This window comes from Rhincodon typus, chromosome 25 (genome assembly GCF_021869965.1).
Source record: "Rhincodon typus isolate 14 chromosome 25, sRhiTyp1.1, whole genome shotgun sequence".
NCBI lineage: Eukaryota > Metazoa > Chordata > Chondrichthyes > Orectolobiformes > Rhincodontidae > Rhincodon > Rhincodon typus.
In genome coordinates, this window is record NC_063356.1 from 41,711,343 (window position 1) to 41,732,570 (window position 21,228).

Consider the following 21,228-nt stretch of genomic DNA (forward strand, 5'->3'; position numbering starts at 1 on the left):
GTCACATGTAGGCCAGCCCAGGTTAGGATGGCAGTCTTCTTCCTTAAATCAGGTGGGTTTTTCCCAACAATCGTGGTCAACATTAGACTCTTAATTCCAGATATTAATTGAATTCATATTCCACCATCCGCAGAACATTAGCTGGGTCTCTGAATTAACAGTCCAGCGATAATACCACTAGGCCATTGCCTCCCACGTATATAACCCACACTTTCCCCTGTACCAGCACTTGCTTCTCCCCAGCAGTCTTTCAGTCATATACTCATTTCTCTAACTTGTCAATTTATATGCAGCTCAGTAATAATCCAGAAATTATGATCTTTGAGGTTCTGCTTTTCAATTTAGTACCTTGCTGTGTATGTTCTCTATAATGTTCCATCTCCCTCTGTAATAGGGCTCTTGATGGTGAGATATCTCTATAAACACATCCTCAATAGTGAGACTGTCTTGTGAGAAGGGATCCTGACAGTGAGACTGTCTAAGTAAAAGCGATCCATGATGGTTAGATTTTCCTAATAAAAGGTTCTAAGAGAGGGATAAACTAATCATGGTTAACTAAGGAGAAGATAAAATTGAAGAAAAAAGATCATATAAGGAGGCAAAAGTCAGCAAAAACTCTGAAGATTGGGATAAACTCAGAATCCAGCAAAGAAGAACTGAAAAGATGATAAAGAGAGACAAAATGAACTGTGAGGACAACCTAGCAAGTAATATTAAAACTGACAATTAGAGCTTCTTAAAATATATATGAAAAAGAGAGAGGTCAAAGTGAACAGAAACCTGTTAGAAATGAATCTGGGGAGATGGTTATGGGGAACAAAGGAAATGGCAGAGGAGTTAAACAGATTTTGCATCAGTCTTTATGGTGGGAGATACTTTGAACATGCCATCAATATTAAATAATACAAGGGAAGAATTAAGTGCTGTCACCATCATTAAAGAAACAGTATTAGACAAACTCCTGGAGCTAAAGACAGATATCCCCCCAGCCCAGGTTACTTGCATCCTGGGATCCTAAAAGAAGTAGCTACAGGTAGTGGATGTAATCTTCCGAAAATCCTTGGATTCTGAGAAGGATTGGGAAATGGCAATGTGACAGCCCTATTCAAAAAGATGGGGAGGCAGAGAAAACAGTGACTTTAGGCCAAATAGCCTAACATTTATCATTGGAGAAGTATTGGAATTGATTGTTAAGAAAGTGATAGCAAAACATTTGTAAAATCATAATCTAATCAAGCAGTCAGCATGGCTTCATGAAAGGGAAATCACGTCTAATTAATTTTAGTGTTTACCATGGAAGTCTCAACCATAGTAGATAGAAGGGAACCAGTAGATGTGTTGTATTTGGTCTTCCAGAAGGCATTCAATAAAGTACCTCACAATAGGTTAATTCATAAGATAAGAGCCCACAGCGTTGGTGGTAATGTATTGGCATGGATAGAGAATTGGCTCATGGGCAGGAAACAACACGCAGGGATAAGGGGCTCTTTATTCAGGTTGGTGACCTGTGACCAGTGCAGTTCCACAGGGATCAACTGTTTACAATCTATGTCAATGATTTGGAGGACGGAAGTGAATGTTTGGAGTTAAATTTATAGACGATGCAAAAATAGGTGGAAAGGCAGGTTGTGAAGGGGATACAGACAGTTTACAGAGTGATATTGATAGGTTAAGTAAGTGGGCAAAACGTTGGCAAATGGAGTATAATGTGAGAAAATGTGAAGTTGTTCATTTTGGAAGGGAGAGCAAAAGAACAGAATGTTATCTAATTGGAGAAAGCTGCAACACGAAGGGACTTGGAGGTACTGTACACAAAATACAGAAAGTTAGCACAGTACAGTACTGTATTTCAAGGAGGTTTGTGTATAAGAGTAGGGAATTCTTAGTGCAACTGTACAAGGTGCTGGTGAGACCGCATCTGGAGTTTTGAGAGCCGTTTTGGTTCCCTTATTGAAGGAAAAATATTATTTCATGGAGGCAGTTCAGAGAATGTTCATCTCGATGATCTCTGGTTTGGGGGGGCTTGTCTTATGAGCAAAGATTAATCGAGTTGGGACTCTACTCACTGGAGTTTAGAAGAATGAGAGGGATCTTATTGTAACATATAGGATTCTTAGCTGAGCGGAAGTATCCCTTCATGGGAAAGTCTAGAACCAGAGGGAATAGTCTCAGAATTGAAGGTGCCAATCCGAGACGGAGGTGAGGAGAAATTTCTTCTCGGCGGGTTGAGATTCTTTGGAACTCCTTGTGTATATTTAAGGCTGAGATAATAAGATTCTTGATCAGTTGGGGAATTGAGGGTTATGGGAAAGATACAGGAAAGTGGACATGACGAATGCCAGATCAGCCATGATCCTATTGATTGATGGAGCAGGCTCAAGGGGCCAAATGGTGTGATCCTGTTCCTATTTCTTCTCATCTCGTTATCTTAAAGAGATGCATGATGGTAAAAGTCCCAATATAGAAGGGTTTTTACCAACATCAAAGGGATTTTGATTCCCTGTATGAACATGTCCCCAGTGGGAAACAATTTCTATAAAGAGTTTCTGGTTACAAAATATTTACAGCACAGCAACCAGCCCATCCAGTGCTTATGCTTCATATCACATTCTATTCATCTATTCCCATCAATATCTTCTTCAGTCCCTTTGTCTTTCATCTAGCTGATACTTAAAAGCATCTATATACTTATATTGACCAATCTCCGTGGTTGTGTGTTCCACATTCTCAATGCTCTTTGGTAAAGATATTTCTCCCAAATTCCTATTAGAGCTGTTAGTGACTATCTAATATTTAAGGATTCTAGTTCTGGCCTTTCCTATTCCATCAGACCCTTTAAATCTTCAATTTAGCAGCTCATCCCAGCACCTTCTATTCCCTAGAGAAAAGAGTTTCAACCCGTTCATTGTTTCCTGCTGGGTACAATATTCTGGGTATAATGCTCTATATCCTCTTTCGATTATGGAAACCTGAGCTGTTTCCAGTGTTTTAAGTGTGGTTTAACCAAGGCTCCACACAGAACACAACATAAACCTCTGTGCTTTTCAAGTCTTTGTCTCTAGAAAAGACCTGAGTAACTTTTGTTTTTAGTCCTGAAGAAGTGTCAATACCCAAAATGTTAATTCTGATTTCTCTCCAGATGCTGCCAGACCTGCTGAGTTTTTCCAGCAACTTCTGATTTCCAGCACCTGCAGTTCTTTGGGGGTTGTTTTTTTTTGAATACGTTGTGTTCCCTTAGATGCCTCATTCCCCTCTCTCCCATTTAGAAACATATTTCTTAAAGAATGCACAGCCTTCTTACTCTTGATATCAAAATGTATAACCTCACATATAGCTATGTTTGTTTTCATTTGCCAGTTACATGTCCATTCTGAAGTTATTAATATCTTCCTGTACTTTGTGGCATTTCTTATCTACATTAACTAAACCTATCACAGTAACTGCTTTTGACTCTCCTTCACTGTTATCTGTTCAATAGTCAGCTTGCAATCTATTCTGCTACTTGTTCACTTATTCCACATGTGCTCATTCCAGTTACCAGCTTACCATTAAATGATTTTTGAAAATCCTCATCTATCATGTATTCAACATTAGCCTTGTTCATTCTTTCAGTAAATTAAGTTAAGCACAATGTGTGTTGACTATTCGTCATTACTATTCAGCTCCAGGATATTTTCTTGAATACATCTTTTATTCATGGATTCCATGATTTTCCAAGCACTAGTATTTAGCTGACTTAAAACTTGTTTTATCTCGCTTTCTACGTCTAAAAATTTCATATTAGAGGTCACTCTGGCACAGATGCTTTACTGATTTAGTAATAAATGTATGTAATGATGCTCCTGTTGTGTCTTGATTTAATGTGCTATGTACAATTCAGCAGAACCAGTGTCTTAGATTTGATTTCTCGTCTACTATTTTGTCCCTTTCTACATTAAATGTCTATAATTTTTTTTTAAAATTGTTCCTTCTAAAGTCACATCCAAAATGTTAGTCTCTGTAACTCTGTCAGTAGCACACTTGCACTTAACTCGCTGGGTTCACTGCAGGGCCTGGGGACAAAAAACAAAGTTGTCATTGCTCTGGTGCAGTACTGAGGGGGTGCTGTACATTTGGGTGAGCTCCCATCTTCCAGCTTGGGTGAGCATGAGGGCTTCCATTTCAAAGAATAACAGGAATATTACCACTGATGCTGTCACCAGTATTTTCCTTTTTAATCAACACCACAAAAGACAGATTGTCTGCTCAGTGTCACGTGGTTGTTTGTGGGAGCTTTCTATTTGCAAATTGGCTGTCATATTTTCTACCTTCGAATAGCAGCTCTACTTTATTGGCTGCAAAGTCCATTGGTCATGGAAAGCACCAAGTGAATGGAAATCTTTGTCTTTTCTCAATTATTTAATATTTTTGTCATTTCTCTACCACTAACTGAATGTTTTGTCATGTGTAGCTTTAGTGAGCCTATCTGTATCCTAGTTTTATTTTTATCATGTGTATATATATCTACGGAACTCATTACAAATACTTTTAATATTGATAGTTATTTAATTTTGTAGTTGCGTTGTGTCTTCTTAATAGATTTCTTGACTTCTTTTCTAACCTTCTCAAATATCCTTTTGTTATCTTCTCCTGTGTTGTCAGTCTTTTTTCCTGTAGTTTCAATTTCACATATTTTGTTATTTATCCATGGTGTATTATACCTGGGTAGTCTGGTCTTCATTTTTAGTGAGGTTTTTTTTTCTTTGGCCGCTAATAACTACTATGTTAAATATTCTGCACACTGCTCTCCTGCCTGTGTTTGGGAGTATATCTTTATAAATTATTTCTCTCATTTCATTCTCAACCTCCTATAATCAGGCCCCTCCCCGACAATTTATTGGTGTTGGCTTGGTCTTTCTCTGTCTTTATGTTAAACCTCCTTGTGTTGTGATTGTTATGATTGCTATTGCCTAGATGTTTCGCTACAAAGACTTCTCTTATCTCTTCAGGTTCAATTTTCTTCACTGGATCCAGCAGTGCTCTCTCTCTCTCATTGGGCTTTTTACCTACAGGGTAAGGAAGGAGACGCTGTACCCCTTTACTACATCATATTCCCAATTAATTTGGGATAATTACATCTCCTTTTACTGCTGTCTGTCCCCTTTACTAATTTCATAACTTTTGCTTAATATTTTATCTCTGATTTCCTTTCCACGATTAGCTATTCTGTTGTAACCACTTTTAGCATGACCATCCCCTTGCCTTTTTTCCAAACATCTGCAATTCTGTTTCTAACCTGCTCTTAGTTATGTCACTCTTTTTTCTCTCCTGCCGTTCTGTAATCTAGCCCCCAGAATCCCTTTTCCCTTTCCTTCCCTGGCTGATCAGGTTATAACCAGTGATCTGTATGTCAACAGGTCACACAGCCATCTTTAAGTTGCTACTGCTACAGTGCAGAGTCTTCCTGGTGTTTTGGCAGTGTTCACCTGTTTAAGTTTGGACTCTGTGCACATTTCTGTCCAGTTTGATTCATCTTTCACCATTGTTTAATCTGTTTTTAGTTGTCCTATTGTTTTATAATTCATTAGTTCTTTGACACTTTATGTTATCACTGTTCGCAAGTTTAACCATTACTCTGATCGCCTAATTCTTATATCTTCAGGCTTAGTTCATTTTCACCAGGTCCCTCTCCTACCTTCTAAACCCACGACCACTTCTATCTAGAAGGACAAGGGCAGCAGGTACATGGGAACACCACCCCGTGCAAGTTCCCCTCCAAACCACTCACCATCCTGACTTGGAAATATATTGCCGTTCCTTCACTGTTGCTGGGTCAACGTCCTGGAATTCCCTCCCTAAGGCCACTGTAGGTCTACAGCAGGTGGGCTGCAGCGGTTCAAGGTGGCAGCTAACCACCACCTTCTCAAGGGGCATCTAAGGAGGAGTAATAAATGCCCACATCCCCTGAGTGAAGTTAAAAAAAAAACTTCCCACATGTGCAGCCCTGACATATTGCCATTTTTAGTTTGTTTGTTTATCAGTATTATTTTGATCCTATAAATGCTTTCTCGAGATCTCAACTATGTTTCCATGTTAGGGTTCATGTTGATCTCATAGAAACACAGAAAACAGGACCAGGAGTAGTCTATTTGGCCCTTTGTGTCTGCTGCACCATTGATTATGATCAGTTCCTATTTTCACCCCATACCCTTTGAACCCTTTAGCCATAAGAACTATGTCTAACTCTTCCTTGAAAACATTCAATGTTTTGGCCTCAGCTGCTTTCTGTGGTAGAGAATTCCACAGGCTCACCACTCTCTGGGTGAAGCTATTTCTCCGCATCTCACTCCTAAATGACTCACCCCGTATCCTGAAAATGTGATGGCCCGGTTCTGGACTCCCCGGTCATCAGGAACATCCCCCTCCCCGCCCCCCCCCACCGCCGCTACATTTAGCCTGTCCAGTCGTGTTAGAAATTTGAAGGCCTCTATTACATCCCCCTTATTCTTCTAAACTCCAGCAAATATTGTGTCAATTGATCCATTCTCCGTTCATAAATCAGTCCTGCCATCCCAGGGTTAATTAGTAACTAATTATCCCTGTTTATTTTATCTTATTTTTAATATATGTCAGCTTTTAATGTAACAAAACTTCAGAACCTTTTTTACTGTGAGTATTTACAAATATCCTCCAGCTAGTGAGGCATATGACTGTCGCATCTTCTCCCGAGCCCTTGAAGGAGCCTGCATTTGAAGTTTCTTTTCTTTTTAGACAGCACAATGCCTCGAATTGTGAGCATCATGCAGTGCCCAAGATCTGCCGGTACGGTGAGCTCACCGGTGTGGATTGCCAGCAGTAAGCTGAACAACACTGAGGCCTTCCGCAACGGTCACTGGGAGGAACCACTGAACCTCTCCAACAGGTCAGAAGGCAAGAGGGACGTCGAGACAGGCTCACTCCTTTCGGCACAGCAAGCTCCAGCTACAGGGAAGATAGCAAGTGAGGCTTCCGAATATACTGAGCTGTTTCATGTCCATTTGATGAACAGGATGTCAGTAACTTTGTTTCTTGCGTTTATGTGAGAGTGAGGATTAATTTTGCAAAAGCATGATCCAATACCAAGCTATTAGAACCAGGGACGCCCAGGATCATTGCTCGTTCTGAGCTATTGGCCCAGCTCAGGATCGTGGCCAGCGTTCCCAACACCAATCAACCTGTGATAGTAAGAACTGCCGATGCTGGAGTCAGAGGTAACACAGTGTGGAGCTTGAGGAACACAGCAGGCCAGGCAGCATCCGAGGAACTCCCCCATTTCTGAAGAAGTGTCCCGAACCGAAACGTCAGCTTTGCTGCTCCTCTGATGCTGCCTGGCCTGCTGTGTTCCTCCAGCTCCACACTGTGTTATCAACCTGTGTCTGCCACCCAGAAATAAAAAATAATCATCAAAAGGCATGATTGAGCTTGGTGATCAGCCAACAATGGATAAATAACATCAGCCCTGGTAACCCGTGGCTCTGTGGAACTCGTTCTCTCAGTCAGAGGCCACAAGTTTTGGTCCCAGGGTCTGGCCTGTGACCTCAGTGAGGGAGCTGCAGTGTTTTGGATCGAATGCTCCATTTCCTCTCCCAGGTGGATCCAAATGATCCCGTGACACTTTACACTGAAGAGCGAGGCCAGTTCTTATTCTGCAACCATTTCTATAAATCAGTTTACTTGGTTGTTTGTGTTACTGATGGCAGGATCTCGCTGTGCACAGTGTCTGCCACAATTCCTACTGTGCAATAGTAATGACACTTTGAGACATCCTGAGACGATGGATTGTACTGTATGAAAGTAAATGTGTTTTTTTCCCTCGAGTCACTGGGGTAGCCAATTAGGGATGGACAGCTAATGCTGGCTATACCTGTGAAGCTCCCAGCCCATTTAAAGCAATTTAAATGATCCGTCTCCAATTTTCTCCCCTTCTTTCTCACAATTTCTTTCCAAATCTCTTATTCTCATTCGCATTTCTGCTTTGGCTCCATCTGCTTCTGATTTTCTTGAATCCTGTCATCACTGACAGAAAACATTGTTGTGGGCTCACATTACTTGTTCATCTCTCACAGAATGATCTGCTGTGAAACACAGAAACATTAGAAAAATAGGAGCAGGAATAGGCCATTCAGCCCTTGAAGCCTGCACCACCATTCAATATGATCATGGCTGATCGTCCAACTCAGTCCCCCGTCCCACTTTCTCCCTATACCTTTGATCCCTCTAGCCCTAAGAACTGTATCTAACTCCTTGGAAACACTCATTGTTTTGTCCTCCCTTTCTGCAGCAGAGAATACCAAGGTGCTCCACTCTCTGGGTGAAGAAATTTCTCCTCCTCTCACTCCTGAATGGCCTACCAGGTTACAGCTGTAAAAAAACTTTAGTTCGGCTACATTTGGAATATCGTGTGTAGATCTGGTCATCACACTATTGGAAGGATGTGGAGACTTTGGAGAGAGTGCAAAAGTGGTTGACCAGGATGTTGCCATTAGCTATAAGGATAGGTAGGGCAAACTCAATTGTTTTTGTTTGAGCGTTGAAAGTTGAGTCTTTCTCCCAAGGGTGTAAATGTCAAACAGTAGGGGGCAAAAGTTTAAGGGGAGAGGTGTGAAGTTTAAAAGAGATGTGCGAGGTAAGTTTTTGTTTACACAGAGAGTGCTAGGTGCCTGTAACATCCTACCAGAGGATGTGGTGGTAGAAGCAAATATGATAGCAACATTTCAGAGGTATTTAGATAAATACAGGAGCAGCAGGAAACAGAGATACGGACCATGATCAGGTAGATAGGATTACTTTACAATGCCATCATAGTCAGCGCATACATTATGGGCTGAAGGGCCTGTTCCTGTGCTGTACTGTTCTATGTACCCCATATTTTTCGACCTTGGAGAACATTCTTCCTGCATTTACCCTGTCTAGTCCTGTTAGAATTTTATAGGTTTCTATGAGATCCCATTTCATTCTTTTAAATTCCAGTGAATTTAGTTCTAATTGATTCAACCTCTTTCCATTTGTCAATCCTGCCATCCCAGGAATCAGTCTGGTAAATCTCCATTGCATTCCCTTTGTACCCTCCTTAGATAAGGAAATCAAAACTGCACACAATGCTCCAGGTGTGGTGTCACCAAGGCCCTGTACCTGCAATGTTTACTTTCAGTGATTGATGTAAAAGGATACCCAGGTCTCAATGAACCTTCCCCCTTTCTCAATCCATCATCAGATAATGATCTAAATTCTGTGATTTGCTATGAAAGTGGATAATGTCACATTTATCCAAATCACATTATAATACATTTTGAATTATTCACATTATTGAATTAAATATCAGAAAATATCAGGCCATTGGGTTTTGTTCCTGAATCAGATGCTCAGAGGCAGCAGATTTCCCATTTCAGCAAACGGGACCTGTAAATATTATTACCCACAATCGCCGCTTTGGGTCAGTCTGGGAGAGTGTTGGAGGGGGGAGGTGGGTGGTGGGAGGGGGGGGAGGGGTGGTGGTGGTGGTGGTGGGAGGGGCTGGATTAGAGGTCAGCTGACATGGGAAGAGGTGAGGAGGAAGGCTGCCCAGGAGGAATGCTCTGACAATAGTCCTGCTATTTCCTCCTCTAATCCCTACGGCTGGCCCCCACCCCCAAACATTCCAGGTTTGAGACGCCAGGGATTCTAAAATCTGACTTGAGTGAAGACGGTCTGTCGTTTAACCGCCCTGGGAACCACATACGTAGGAAGCACCTTCCAACATCACCCACAGCCTCCCCACTCTCCGCCATAGAAATGAAAAATGCTGGGTTCGGGGTGGGATTCTTGGTTTCAAATGTATTTCGGTATCTTCCTCCTGACAAATTCTGCCACCTAGCGTCTCTGAGACATTGAATCAGGTTATTCACAACCCTAGTCTCACGTTTGACCCTGAGGTGAATGACCTGTCTATGGCGCCATTCCTAGGACCTGTAACATCACACAAAAACATGGCCTACCTTAGTTCATGTGCTGCTAAAATCTTTAATTGTACCTTTGTGACATCCAGATCTGACTACTCCAACACACTTGTTTCTCCTATTCTACCCTCTCTAAACTTGAGGTCCTCCAAAACTCTCCTTTCTCCTACCTGAATTCCACCAAGTCCCTTCCATCCTTGTTTTGAAATCCCCCAATGGTCTTGCTTTTTCAATGTTTGTGATGCCATCCAGCCCCACCACCCTTAGATCTCTATGCTCTCTCATTTTGGCCTCTTTCTTCTCCCCGGTTTTAATTGGTCATCGTTGGCAGCCATTCCTTCAGTGGCATGGACCCTAAGCTCTGGAATTCCCTTTGTAAATTCTCCACCTCTTTTCCCTCCTTTCCAATGCTCCTTGAAGCTACCTCTTTGGCCTTTGGTCAGCTACCCAAAAGTGTATCTGAATACGTGACTTAGTGTGAAGTTGGTTTGATTTGTGAAATTTCACAAGGCCCATCGTGAATGTCCATCAAATAATGAGGAACAGAGACAGATGCGATAAATAATGAAATAATGGTTGGGTTTTTGAAGATGAACGGAGATGAGGAGGCCCGGTGTGCAGGTACTCAATGAGAATGACCAAGATTAAACATGCAGAGATGCGATGTATTTCACCAACCTGGGGCTGTAGGGAGGTTGCAGGAGGACCTAGCTGCTGCTAATGTTAACCCCTAATGAGACTGATTCCTGTGTAGATTGCAGGCTGCTGTGGGACTATGTTTATCAGCTACTCTCTGACAGTCGATATGAGCAGTACATCAAGTGGGAAGACAAAGAGTCCAAGATCTTCCGTGTTGTTGACCCCAACGGACTGGCGCGACTCTGGGGAAATCACAAGGTGAGCAGCTTACAGTTTCTGGCCAGGGAATCCTGTCTCGACACAAATTGGCCTCTCTTTGGGAAAGAGACATTCGCTTGGCTTTCAATCTAAAGTTACAAATCTTCATTGATAAACCTCACCTGGATACCATTTGTGTCTTCAACAAATGCTTTTCATTGGGAACCATTGTGTTAGCTTAAGGTCATCCAAAGTGCCCATAGCAATGGAACAATAATACCCATTCCCTGTTGAGTCTGCTCTGCTAGTTAACTGAATCATTGATTGCCCAGCCCTAATTGCCCTAGTGGAGGTGATGTTGGAAGTTGGAGCCACTTTCTTGAATCATTGCAGTCCTTGGTGTGTCAGGAGCAGAGAATTTTGATCCAGTGACACTGAATATACAGCAATATGTTTCTAGGTCAGGATGGCGTATGGAAGGGAACACGCATTTTTGGTGTTCCCATGTACCTGCTGCCCTCATCTTTCTAGATGGTAGAGGTCATGGACTTGGAAGGTGCTGCTGACAGAGCCTTGGTCACATATACTCAGTGTGGTCACTGGCCGTCACTGGTGAAGAGCGTGAATGTTTTAAGTGGTAAATATGGGGCCAATCAAGCGGGCTGCTTTGACTTGGATGCTGTTGAGCCTTTTGAGTGTGCTTGGAGCTGCACCCATCCAGAAAAGTGGGGAGTATTCCATCACACTCCTGACTTGTGCCTTATAGATGATAGACAGGCTTTGGAGAGTCAGAAGGTGATTTATTCGCTGCAGTATTCATAGCCTCTGACCTGCTCTTGTAGCCACTGTGTTTATTTAGTGATCCTAGTAGAATTCATGGTCGGTGGTAACCCCAGAATGTTGACAGTGGGGTATTCAGGGATGGTAATGCCATTGGATGTCAAGGGGCAGTGGGTAGGTTGTCTCTTATTGGTGATGGTCATAGCCTGGCATTTTTGTGGTGCAAATGTTATTTGCCAGTTGTAGGCCCAAGCCTGGATATTGTCCAGAACATGGACGGCTTCAGTATCTGAGGAGTCGCGAATGGTGCTGAACATTGTGCAATCATCGGGGAGCATCCCCACTTCTGACCTTATGATGGAGGGAAGGTCATTGATGAAGCAGCTGAAGATGGTTGGGCCTAAGATACTACCCTGAGGAACTCCTGCAGAGATGTCCTGAAACTGAGATGACTGACCTCCAACAACCACAACCATTTTCCTATGCGCCGGGTATTACTTCAATCAGCAGAGAGTTTGCCCTCTGGTACCCATTGATTCCAGTCTTGCTAGGGCTCCTTGATACCACACTCAGTCAAATGTAGCTTTGATGTCAAGGGTTGTCACTGTCACCTCACCTCTGGAATTCAGCTGTTTTGTCCATGTTTGAACCAAGGCTGTAATGAGATCAGGAGCTGAGTGGCCCCGGGGGAACCCAAACTGGGCGTCACTGAGCAGGTTATTGCTGAGCAGGTGCTGCTTGATAGCGCTGTTACTGACACCTTCCATCACTTTACTGATGATCGAGAGGAGACTGATGGGGCAGTAATTGGCCGGGTTGGATTTGTCCTGCTTTTTATATACAGGACATACCTGGGCAATTTTCCACATTGTCGGTTAGATGCCAGTGTTGTAACTGTACTGGAACGGCTTGGCTAAGGGAAGCAGCAAGTTCTGGAGCACGAGTCTTCAGTACTATTGCCGGAATATTGTCAGGGCCTGTAGCCTTTGCAATGTCCAGTGCTTCTAGTTGTAATTGACCAGACCAGACCCCCTCAAAATATTATAAGAAGGTAGCCTAGACCCTAACTTTTTCACATTTTTAATGGCAAATGTGAAGTGCCCTGTTCCAGATTCGATGTGATTGGTCAAACTATGCAGCATTAAGCAAAACACAATTTATTTAAACACTATAGTTAAAATAAAACCAGAGAAAGAAGAATTTAGAATAATGTAATTCTATTAGATTCAGTAACTATTACTAATTAACTGTTCCATTATAGTAACGTCTCATAAACATATGCCTTGGCAAAAAGGCAAATTCAGAAAAATAGATTTGTCTCAAAGGTAAGGTAGCAGCAGAGAGAAACCCCAGCTTCTAGTTGTAACTGAGAGATGGAAAAAAAAAACTTCTACTTAAAGAGACATACAACATGGAAACAGACCCTTTGGTCCAAGCAGTCCATGCCCACCATAATCCCAAACTAAAATAATCCCACCTGCTTGCCCATATCCCTCCAAATAATTCCTACTCATGTACCTATCCAAATTTCTTTTTAAATGTTGTAATTATACCTGCATCCATCACTTCCTCAGGAAGTACCTTCCACATGTAAACTACCCTCTATGTAAAAAAAATTGCTCCTCAGGCCTTCTTTAAATCTCCCTCCTCTCACTTTAAAAATATGTCCCCTAGTCTTGAAATCCCTCATCCTGAGGAAAAGACAACTACCATTAACTCTATCTGTATCTCTCATTATTTTATAGACTTCTATCAGGTCGCCTCTCAACTCCCTGTGCTCCAGTAGAAAAAGTCCCAGCCTTTCTTTATAGCTCTAACCTTCCATACCCAGCAACATCCTGGTAAATCTCTTCTGAATCCTTTCCAGGTTAATAATATCCTTCCTTTAATCAGGCAACTAAAACTGGACACTGTATTCCAGAAGAGCCCTCACCAATATCCATCCTGTAAAAACGCAACATGACTTCTTCAAGCCCACAACAGCAACTGCTTATAGCTAAACCTAAAAACAAAAACAAAACATGAGAAAGCTTGGTCTGTGAGAGCTGGCCACACCCAGCCAGGCTGCCTCTATTGTTCCAACTTCAAAAAAAACTCAAGGCCTCACAGGCTGTTTACTTTCTTAAAGACAGCTCAACACGTCTTGTTTAATCTCTCTTAATAAAAGCCAGGACAAAATAACTCTTAAAGTCACAGCATCATCATGTAGCTGTTTCTTGATATTATGTGGAGTGAATCGAATTGGCTGAAGACTGGTATCAGCGAAGCTGGGGACCGCTGGAGGAGGCCAAGATGGATCATCCACTCAGCACTTCTGGCTGAAGATTGCTGTGAAAGCTTCAGTCTTATCTTTTGCACTGATGTGCTGGGCTGTTCCCTCATTGAGAATGGGGATATTTGGGGAACCGTCTCCTCTAGTAAATTAATTGTCCATCACTGTTCATGACTGGATGTGGCAGGACCACAGAGCTTAGATCCCAGTCGGGTTTTAATCCTTTAGCCCTGTCTGTCACTTGCTTATGCTGTTTTGCCTGAAAGCAGGTCCTGTTTGGTGGCTTCACCAGGTTGACACCTCAGTTTTAGGTATGCCTTGTGCTGCTCCTGGCATGTGCTCCTACACTCTCCATTGAACCAGGGTTGATCCCCTGGTCTGGTGGTAATGGTTGAGTGGGGGATATACAGGGGCATGAGGTTACAGATTGTTGTTGAATATGACGATGGCTCTCAGTACCTAAAGGAATCCCAGTCTTCAGTTGCTCGATCTTCTCTGGAATGATTACATTTAGCATTGTGATAGGGTATACTCAATGTAAAGAAGGTCTCCGCAAGGACAGTGCTGTGGTCACTCCTGCCAGTGCTGTAATGGGCAGATGTTGCTGCGACTGGACAAGGTCAAACAGATTTCCCCTTTGGTTGGCTATGTCACCACCTCGCGCAGACCCAGTCCATGGACTTGGTCAGTCATGGTGCTATAAGTCCGTCTTGGTGATGGACATTGAAATTGCCACATTGAGTACGTTGTGTGCCACCACCATCATGTGTGCTTCTACCACATCGTGTTCAAAATGGAGGAGGGCTGATTCACCAGCTGAGGGGTAGCAGTCAGCAGCAAATTTCTATGCCCATGTTTGCCCTGATGACTGAGACTCTGAGGTTTAGAGTCAAAGTTGAGGACACCCTCCAAACTCTGTTTTGCTGTACTGCTACCTCGAGTGAGTGGATGCAAGAGGAAGGAGGAACCTTGGAAGGAGATGAAATTGATGGGTAGAGTAGTATACGCGATCACTAGTGTAAATGCACTGAAATTAATTTTTTTATTTAGGAAGGATGTAAGGAATGTGAAACCTAGACATGAAAATGGAGTCAGGGTTCCAACTGAGTGACAAAGTAGGCTTGAGGGATTGAATGGCCTTGTCCTGTATCTTTATCAAGTCTGAAGAAGTTATTGCACTGGGCTCCTACCTTCCTAAAGAACTCCACGCAATACAAGCCACAGTTTGGCCCTCTGTTAATAGAACCTGCTGGAGAGCTTGATATAGGGTGTGCCTCTGAGTTACCTGGGGCAGTGTGTCTTCCTGTTTCTCTGTTTTAAAAAGATTTTGTTTCCGCTTCCACTCAGAACCGAGCGAATATGACATACGAGAAAATGTCAAGAGCTCTACGGCACTATTATAAACTGAACATCATCAGAAAGGAGCCCGGCCAGAAACTGATCTTCAGGTAAGCCTCACCGTCTTTACCGAGTGTTCGGGGTCACAGTAACCATCGGGTCACAGTTACATTTTTTGCCCAGGTAATCCTTTCCCATTCTCACTCAGACGTCCTCTCTGTAAATTAGGAAATGGAGCTGCATGATTCAGTAAAACATGCACACCAAACCTTGGGCAATAGGCTGGGATTGGACTGGCAGGATCGTGTGGGACAGAGCTAGCTCCTAACAACTGAACCCTCCTTTCAAAAGACTTGCATTTATATATAGCACTTTTCACAACTGCAGGATGCCCAGCCAATGAAATCCTTCTAAAGTGTGGTCACTGTTGAAATGTAGGAAACAAATTTATGCAGCAATGTGATAATGAGCAGTTATGTGTATTTGTATGTGTATATTGCCTGGGAAAACTCGCCTTGCTTATCTTTGAAATAGTGCTGTGGCTACTTCTACATTCACCCATCAGGGCAGCCAAGACCTAAGTTCACCTTCTGTTCCAAAAGATGGCACCTGCAACAGTGCAGCACCCCCTCAGTGCTCCACTGGAGGGTAGGTTTTCATTTCTGTGCTCGAGCCCTGGTGGGCTCCATGATTTCACAATCTTCTGAGTCTGAGACCAGAGTGAACCACACCTCACTAAAACCCAACATCTCTTCACTCCCCCAGTAACATCGCAGCTGTCACACAGTGAGCAATAATAAACCGAAAGCATTCCAGTCTTCAATCTGTATTGGAAAAGGCTTCAAGTAAAAATATCTTTGAGATATGAGGGAGATGTCCACATTCGGCTAACAATAATGTACTAAATCAGATTTTCAATCTAGACATCTCCATGAGTTTCTAATAGGCTTGAGGGATTATACACTGCTTTAGTTGATTTAAAGATTATGCAAGTTACCCGGCCTCCTAAACGAGTAGGTTAACACTCACCGGGTGTGCTTTCTACGTATGTGTTGGTACCAATGTAGGAAACTTACCTGGGTATAGTTCACGAATATCCACCTGTTCAATTGGCTCTTCAGTTAAAGACAGATGGTGAAAACATAATGAACTTTCTGCATGCTATTTCCAGATACATGCTCCAGGTAGGAAGGATTTGCACAGTATTAGAGACCAGACCAAACGTCATCACACCATATCAAGGAGATAGCCTAAACCCTAACTTTTATCTTTATTTAAAGGTAGGTGTAAGGCGCTGTGCTCCAGATGTGATTCAGTCGGTCAAAGTACTAGGCTTTAAGCAAATAACACTTTACCCTTACACCACAGTTAAAATACAAACAAAAAATGAATTTGCATAACTTTAATTCTATCAAAATACTTAACAAAACAATATATTATTTAACTACCACTATTCCACTATAGCAGCATCCCATAAACACAGCCTTGGCAAAGGCAAATTCAGCAAAATTCCCTCACTTGCGATCTCCTCCAGTCCAGGTAAAGGAACATTGACAGAATGAATCTAGCAGCAGAGAGAGAACTCACTTCTGCAGCAGCAGCGAGAGAGTTGTATCTAGCAGCTTCAACTCCCAACATCCCAACTTCAACAACTGAAAGCAAAACTGAAATCCTGGGTTTGTGCAAGCCTGGTTCCACCCACTCATGCTTCTTTTGTCAAATCGAAAAAGAAACCTTAAAAACTATTTATTCTGCTTTCTATGGAGCAGAAACCTCGGCGAGGTTTATTATAACACTCCTCTTCAAGAGAAACAGGACAGAACAAATCTCTCTTAAAGGCACATCTCCTCACAACAGGAACATACAATGGGAACATGTAGGCTACAATCACACTGGCACCAGCTGTCATGATATCTATCAACCAGTTTCATCTGACAGTGAAAGCTGGGAGCCACGCAATAAGAAGCACATTGGGAGGGATAGGGAGAGAAAGCTGACAACTCTCTGGGCCATACTCAAAGTGAGGAGTGAACCATCATCACATTTGATTGGTAGCTTTCATAGTGGGAAGTATTTGTAAGGAACATTATTGTGTTTAATGTTGCAATTCCGTGGTCAAAGATGAAATCACAGCAGCAGTGACTTTCGGAAGGTGTCCTGGTGATTGCTGGATCTCACTAGCTCTTTACTGTTCTCGGATTTGGGATCACTTCTGCTGTGAGGATTATCTTGAACATAATGGCTCTGAGATCATGTACATTGTCAGTAAAGCAGTAAAAATCCAACCTCGCCCATCTTACCACAAAAAAATGTCACTCATACCAAACCATTTGGGGGAAAATTGTTCCATAATTAATATGTGATTGTCCATGGACTGTGGGGGGGTGGGATGATAAAATGGGGAAGTGTCCATGATGGAGGGGACATGGACAATGGACTAGGAAGGAACAGCATTGATGAGCTGATAGTATTTTCAAACTGTTGTCCTTTCTTTGTTCATGAATGTTCCAAAGTTGCGGTATACTGCCCTGAAATTTTCCTCCTTTCCCTAGACTGTATTTCAACCCCATAGCTCGCATCTGCCTGTTTCCAACTGAAAGCTCCGAGTGTGACCCCCCTAACCATATCTGTTTACACAGGTTCCTGAAGACCCCAGATGAAATCACCCACAAACCAGACAAATTGGAACAACTGGAATTACATGAGCAGGAAGGAGCCGATTTCAAAGAGGACACATTTCAGCTCTCTCCATGACAGTGATGTCAAAAATGGCACTAACCTGAGCCCTGAGCCTGCCCAGTTCCTGGTCCTGCAGACTGACATTTTTCAACCCAAAACAAACTTTTGCTTTTCCGAATGGTACCGATTGTGAAGTTTTCCTTCCTTTTTGGGGTTTGTGATTTTGGTTTGTTGATAATAGCACTACATTCAATACATGCACTGGCAAAACTGTAAGATATGTTGAAGCTTGCTGTGAGAGTCGTGAAGGGAAATTGTGAATAAATTCTTTAATTCTTTGAGTCCTATCTGTCCAACTCCCCCATGTTTGTTCAGCTGTTTAGAAGCAACAAGTTCAGGATAGTGGAACTGAGTGAATGAATTAGGACCCAGAGACTTCATTTTGATCTTTGGATGAAGATGTGAGCATTGTGTTGGTTGGATCTCGATCTAGGGGTGAACAGGCCACATTATCCACCCAATGTAAAGACCCAGGTCTCACTTAAACCTGACTAGCAAGCAGCAAGGAGTACAGCAAATGTCCAGATGTATTTTCTTTAATGTCTTAACCCCTCAGGCTGAGAGGGCCACTAGTAAGTCCAATGCTGGATCAGAAAGTCAGGGTGGAGATGGTGTCAACTTGGATTCACTTTCTGACTGGAGGTGTGTGAAGATGGTTCCATATTTCCCACTGGCAAATTCCTGTGATTCTAGGACAGTGGTTAGGATTCTGCTTATGTTGTGGACTCGCTGGGTGCCCCATTAAAAAGAGAAGCTAGATTCACAAGCTCAGGAGCCTCGTTGTTAGTCAAAAGCTCAGTTTATAAGGGAGACAGGAATGAGGATTATGGTGGTAGAATTAGTGGAAAAGACATTCACACTAACAGGACCTGTATGGCCTTTCGGAGTGTAGTCATTTCACATCACATACAACAGGCGACACTCTGACCAAATTCCGATTGTGCACCCCAAACCGCGCAGCCTTAGACCAGGAGCAGAACTAGAATAATGTAGAATAGATTGAGAGTAGATCCAGAGAAATGCAGGATTAAATTATAAAGTGATGGAAGAAGCTACTGATAGTGTGACAAAGTGAACAAAGTGTTGCAGAGGGCTGTGGAAGCTAAGTCATTGAGTGCATTTAAGATTGAGATAGAGAGGTCCTTGATTAGTAATGGGGATGGAGGGTTACGGGGAGAAGGCAGGAGAATGGAGTCGAGAAACATATCAGGGAAACACCAGTGACTGCCCTTTACCGGTTTAATTTACGATAACATTAGGAATTTCAGAAACATTGAGGCATGAATATGTGGTCTGGTTACTATGGAATTGAAGCTACACATAAGCTTATTGAAAGCAAGTACCAGTTCTTGGCCCGACACATGGTAACTCAGAAAGGGAGAGCTGCCTTGAGGGGCCCAGTGGTAAAGGACAAGTACGTTTACTAGATAATGGAGAAGGGACTGTTCTGCAATAACAAACAAGCAGGATGCTTATGAGAGATGCTTTTCTGTTCGATACAAAGGGGACAGAACCTACAGGATTTAGGGAATTAGAGTTGCCTGAGGTGAGCTTTACTGGTGGAATCCCGATTGTAAAGACCCAGGCTGAGTGGAACAGAGATCATGAAAAACTTCTACCAAGTGTGAGGGAGTAGTGAGACTGTTGGAGAGCTGGAAGTAACTTATTCTTCAAATTGGATGCATCTAGTTGAGTGAGGTATGCAGTAAAGGTAATGTATACTATGTCCTGAGGGCATGTATTAGCTAATATGAGTAGCTTTTCTTTGGTTTGATGCATTTGTTTAATAATGTTTGATTGATGTTGATATTGGGTTGTTTGTTACAGTAAAGGTCTTAAAATATGAAATCTTGACCCTTGTTTATTCCTGATAGTCATTTGGCATTTTTCTTTCCTTTGTGGGATGTAGATATTATGGACTGGGCCTGTATTTATTGCCCATGCCTAATTGCCTTGGTAGAGGTATTCCCGAGCTGTCTTCTGAACCTCTGCAGTCCTTGGGGTGTACGGATGCTCACAGTGCTGTTTGGTCTTTGGGGTGGGGGGAATAGCTCCAGGAGTTGTGCCCAGCAACACCAAAGGAGCTGAAGGAATATATTTCCAAGTCAGGATGGTGTGTGGCTCGTTGAGGAACTTATGGGTGGTGGTGTTCCCACTCCTTCATTGCCTTTGCCCTTCTAGATTGAAGTGATCGTGGCTTTGGGCAGGAGCTATTGAAGATACCTTGGCAAATTTCTGCAGTTTATTAGCTGTAGATGGTACACACTGCTGCTACTGTGCACCAGTGGTCGAGGGAGTGAATATCGAAGGTGGTCAATGCAGTGTCAATCATGCGGCCTGCTTTGTCCTGGATGGTGTCGAATGTCTTGAGTGTTGTTGGGGCTACACTCATCCAGGCAAGTGGGGAGTATTCCATCACACTCCTGATTTGTGCCTTGTAGATGGTGGATAGGCTTTGGACAGTAAGGAGATGAGTTACCACAGGATTCCTAGTCTCTGAACAGCTCTTGTAGCCAATTTTATATGGCTCATCCAGTTCTTCTTCTGGTCAATGATAACCCCTAAATAGTTGATAGTGGGAGTTGGAGCAATAGTAACACCATTGAAAGTCAAATGTGTGATGGTTTCTTGTTGGACATGGTCATTAGGAGACAATAAGGACGGCAGATGCTGGAAGCTCGAGCCAATAAACGTGGAGCTGGAAAAGCACAGCTGGTTAGACAGCGTCCAAGGAGCAGGAAAGTCAATGTTTCAGGCTGAAACCCTTCATCAGGACAAAGGATTTCAGCCCGAAACATTGACTTTCCAGCTCCTGGGATGCTGTCTGACCAGCTGTGCCTTTCCAGCTCCATATTTATTGGACATGCTTGGTATTTGTGTGGCGCGAATGTTACTTGCTGCTTTTCAGCCCAAACCTGGATCTCGTCCAGGTCTTGTTGCAAAGAGACCGGATAAATGACGAAGAATTAACAGACTGTTTTCAACCTAAGGAGGATTTTATGGTGGAGCAAGAAATACAATTTGAGTCAGGGCTCAAAATCCAATAGTCCTACAAGCAAACATCAGGGATTTGTCTAACACAGTTGGATGGGTAGGCCCCAAAACAGCATCTTTTTCCTTGTGATGAAGGCTCATAGTATACTTTTAATATTATTTGGAAACTCGGATACAAAAGTACGAAAACTGAAGTGGTAAGTAGTGCATAGCATTTCTTAGGCACAGAGAGTCACGTTGGAAAGTTTATCCCCGCCTTATCCAACCCTACAGTGAGTTTTTGTAAAAAGGCCAGCAATGGTATTGGAATCAGGA

General features: G+C 42.7%; 1 protein-coding gene across 3 annotated transcripts in view; it reads left to right on the forward strand.

Annotated features, from left to right (window-relative positions):
- Positions 1 to 18,200, forward strand: part of etv7 (ETS variant transcription factor 7) — a 63,083-nt gene extending 44,883 nt beyond the window's left edge. For 2 of the 3 annotated variants that reach the window (XM_048612226.1, XM_048612225.1), the window contains 4 exons: positions 6,751 to 6,978; positions 10,708 to 10,850; positions 15,190 to 15,290; positions 17,820 to 18,200. In XM_048612226.1, the coding sequence (XP_048468183.1) occupies positions 6,751 to 6,978; positions 10,708 to 10,850; positions 15,190 to 15,290; positions 17,820 to 17,934 (587 nt within the window). In that variant the 3' untranslated portion in view covers positions 17,935 to 18,200. The remainder of the gene's footprint in view (positions 1 to 6,750; positions 6,979 to 10,707; positions 10,851 to 15,189; positions 15,291 to 17,819) is intronic. The other variant, XM_048612227.1, reaches the window with a different exon arrangement.
- The last annotated feature ends 3,028 nt before the right edge of the window (positions 18,201 to 21,228 follow it).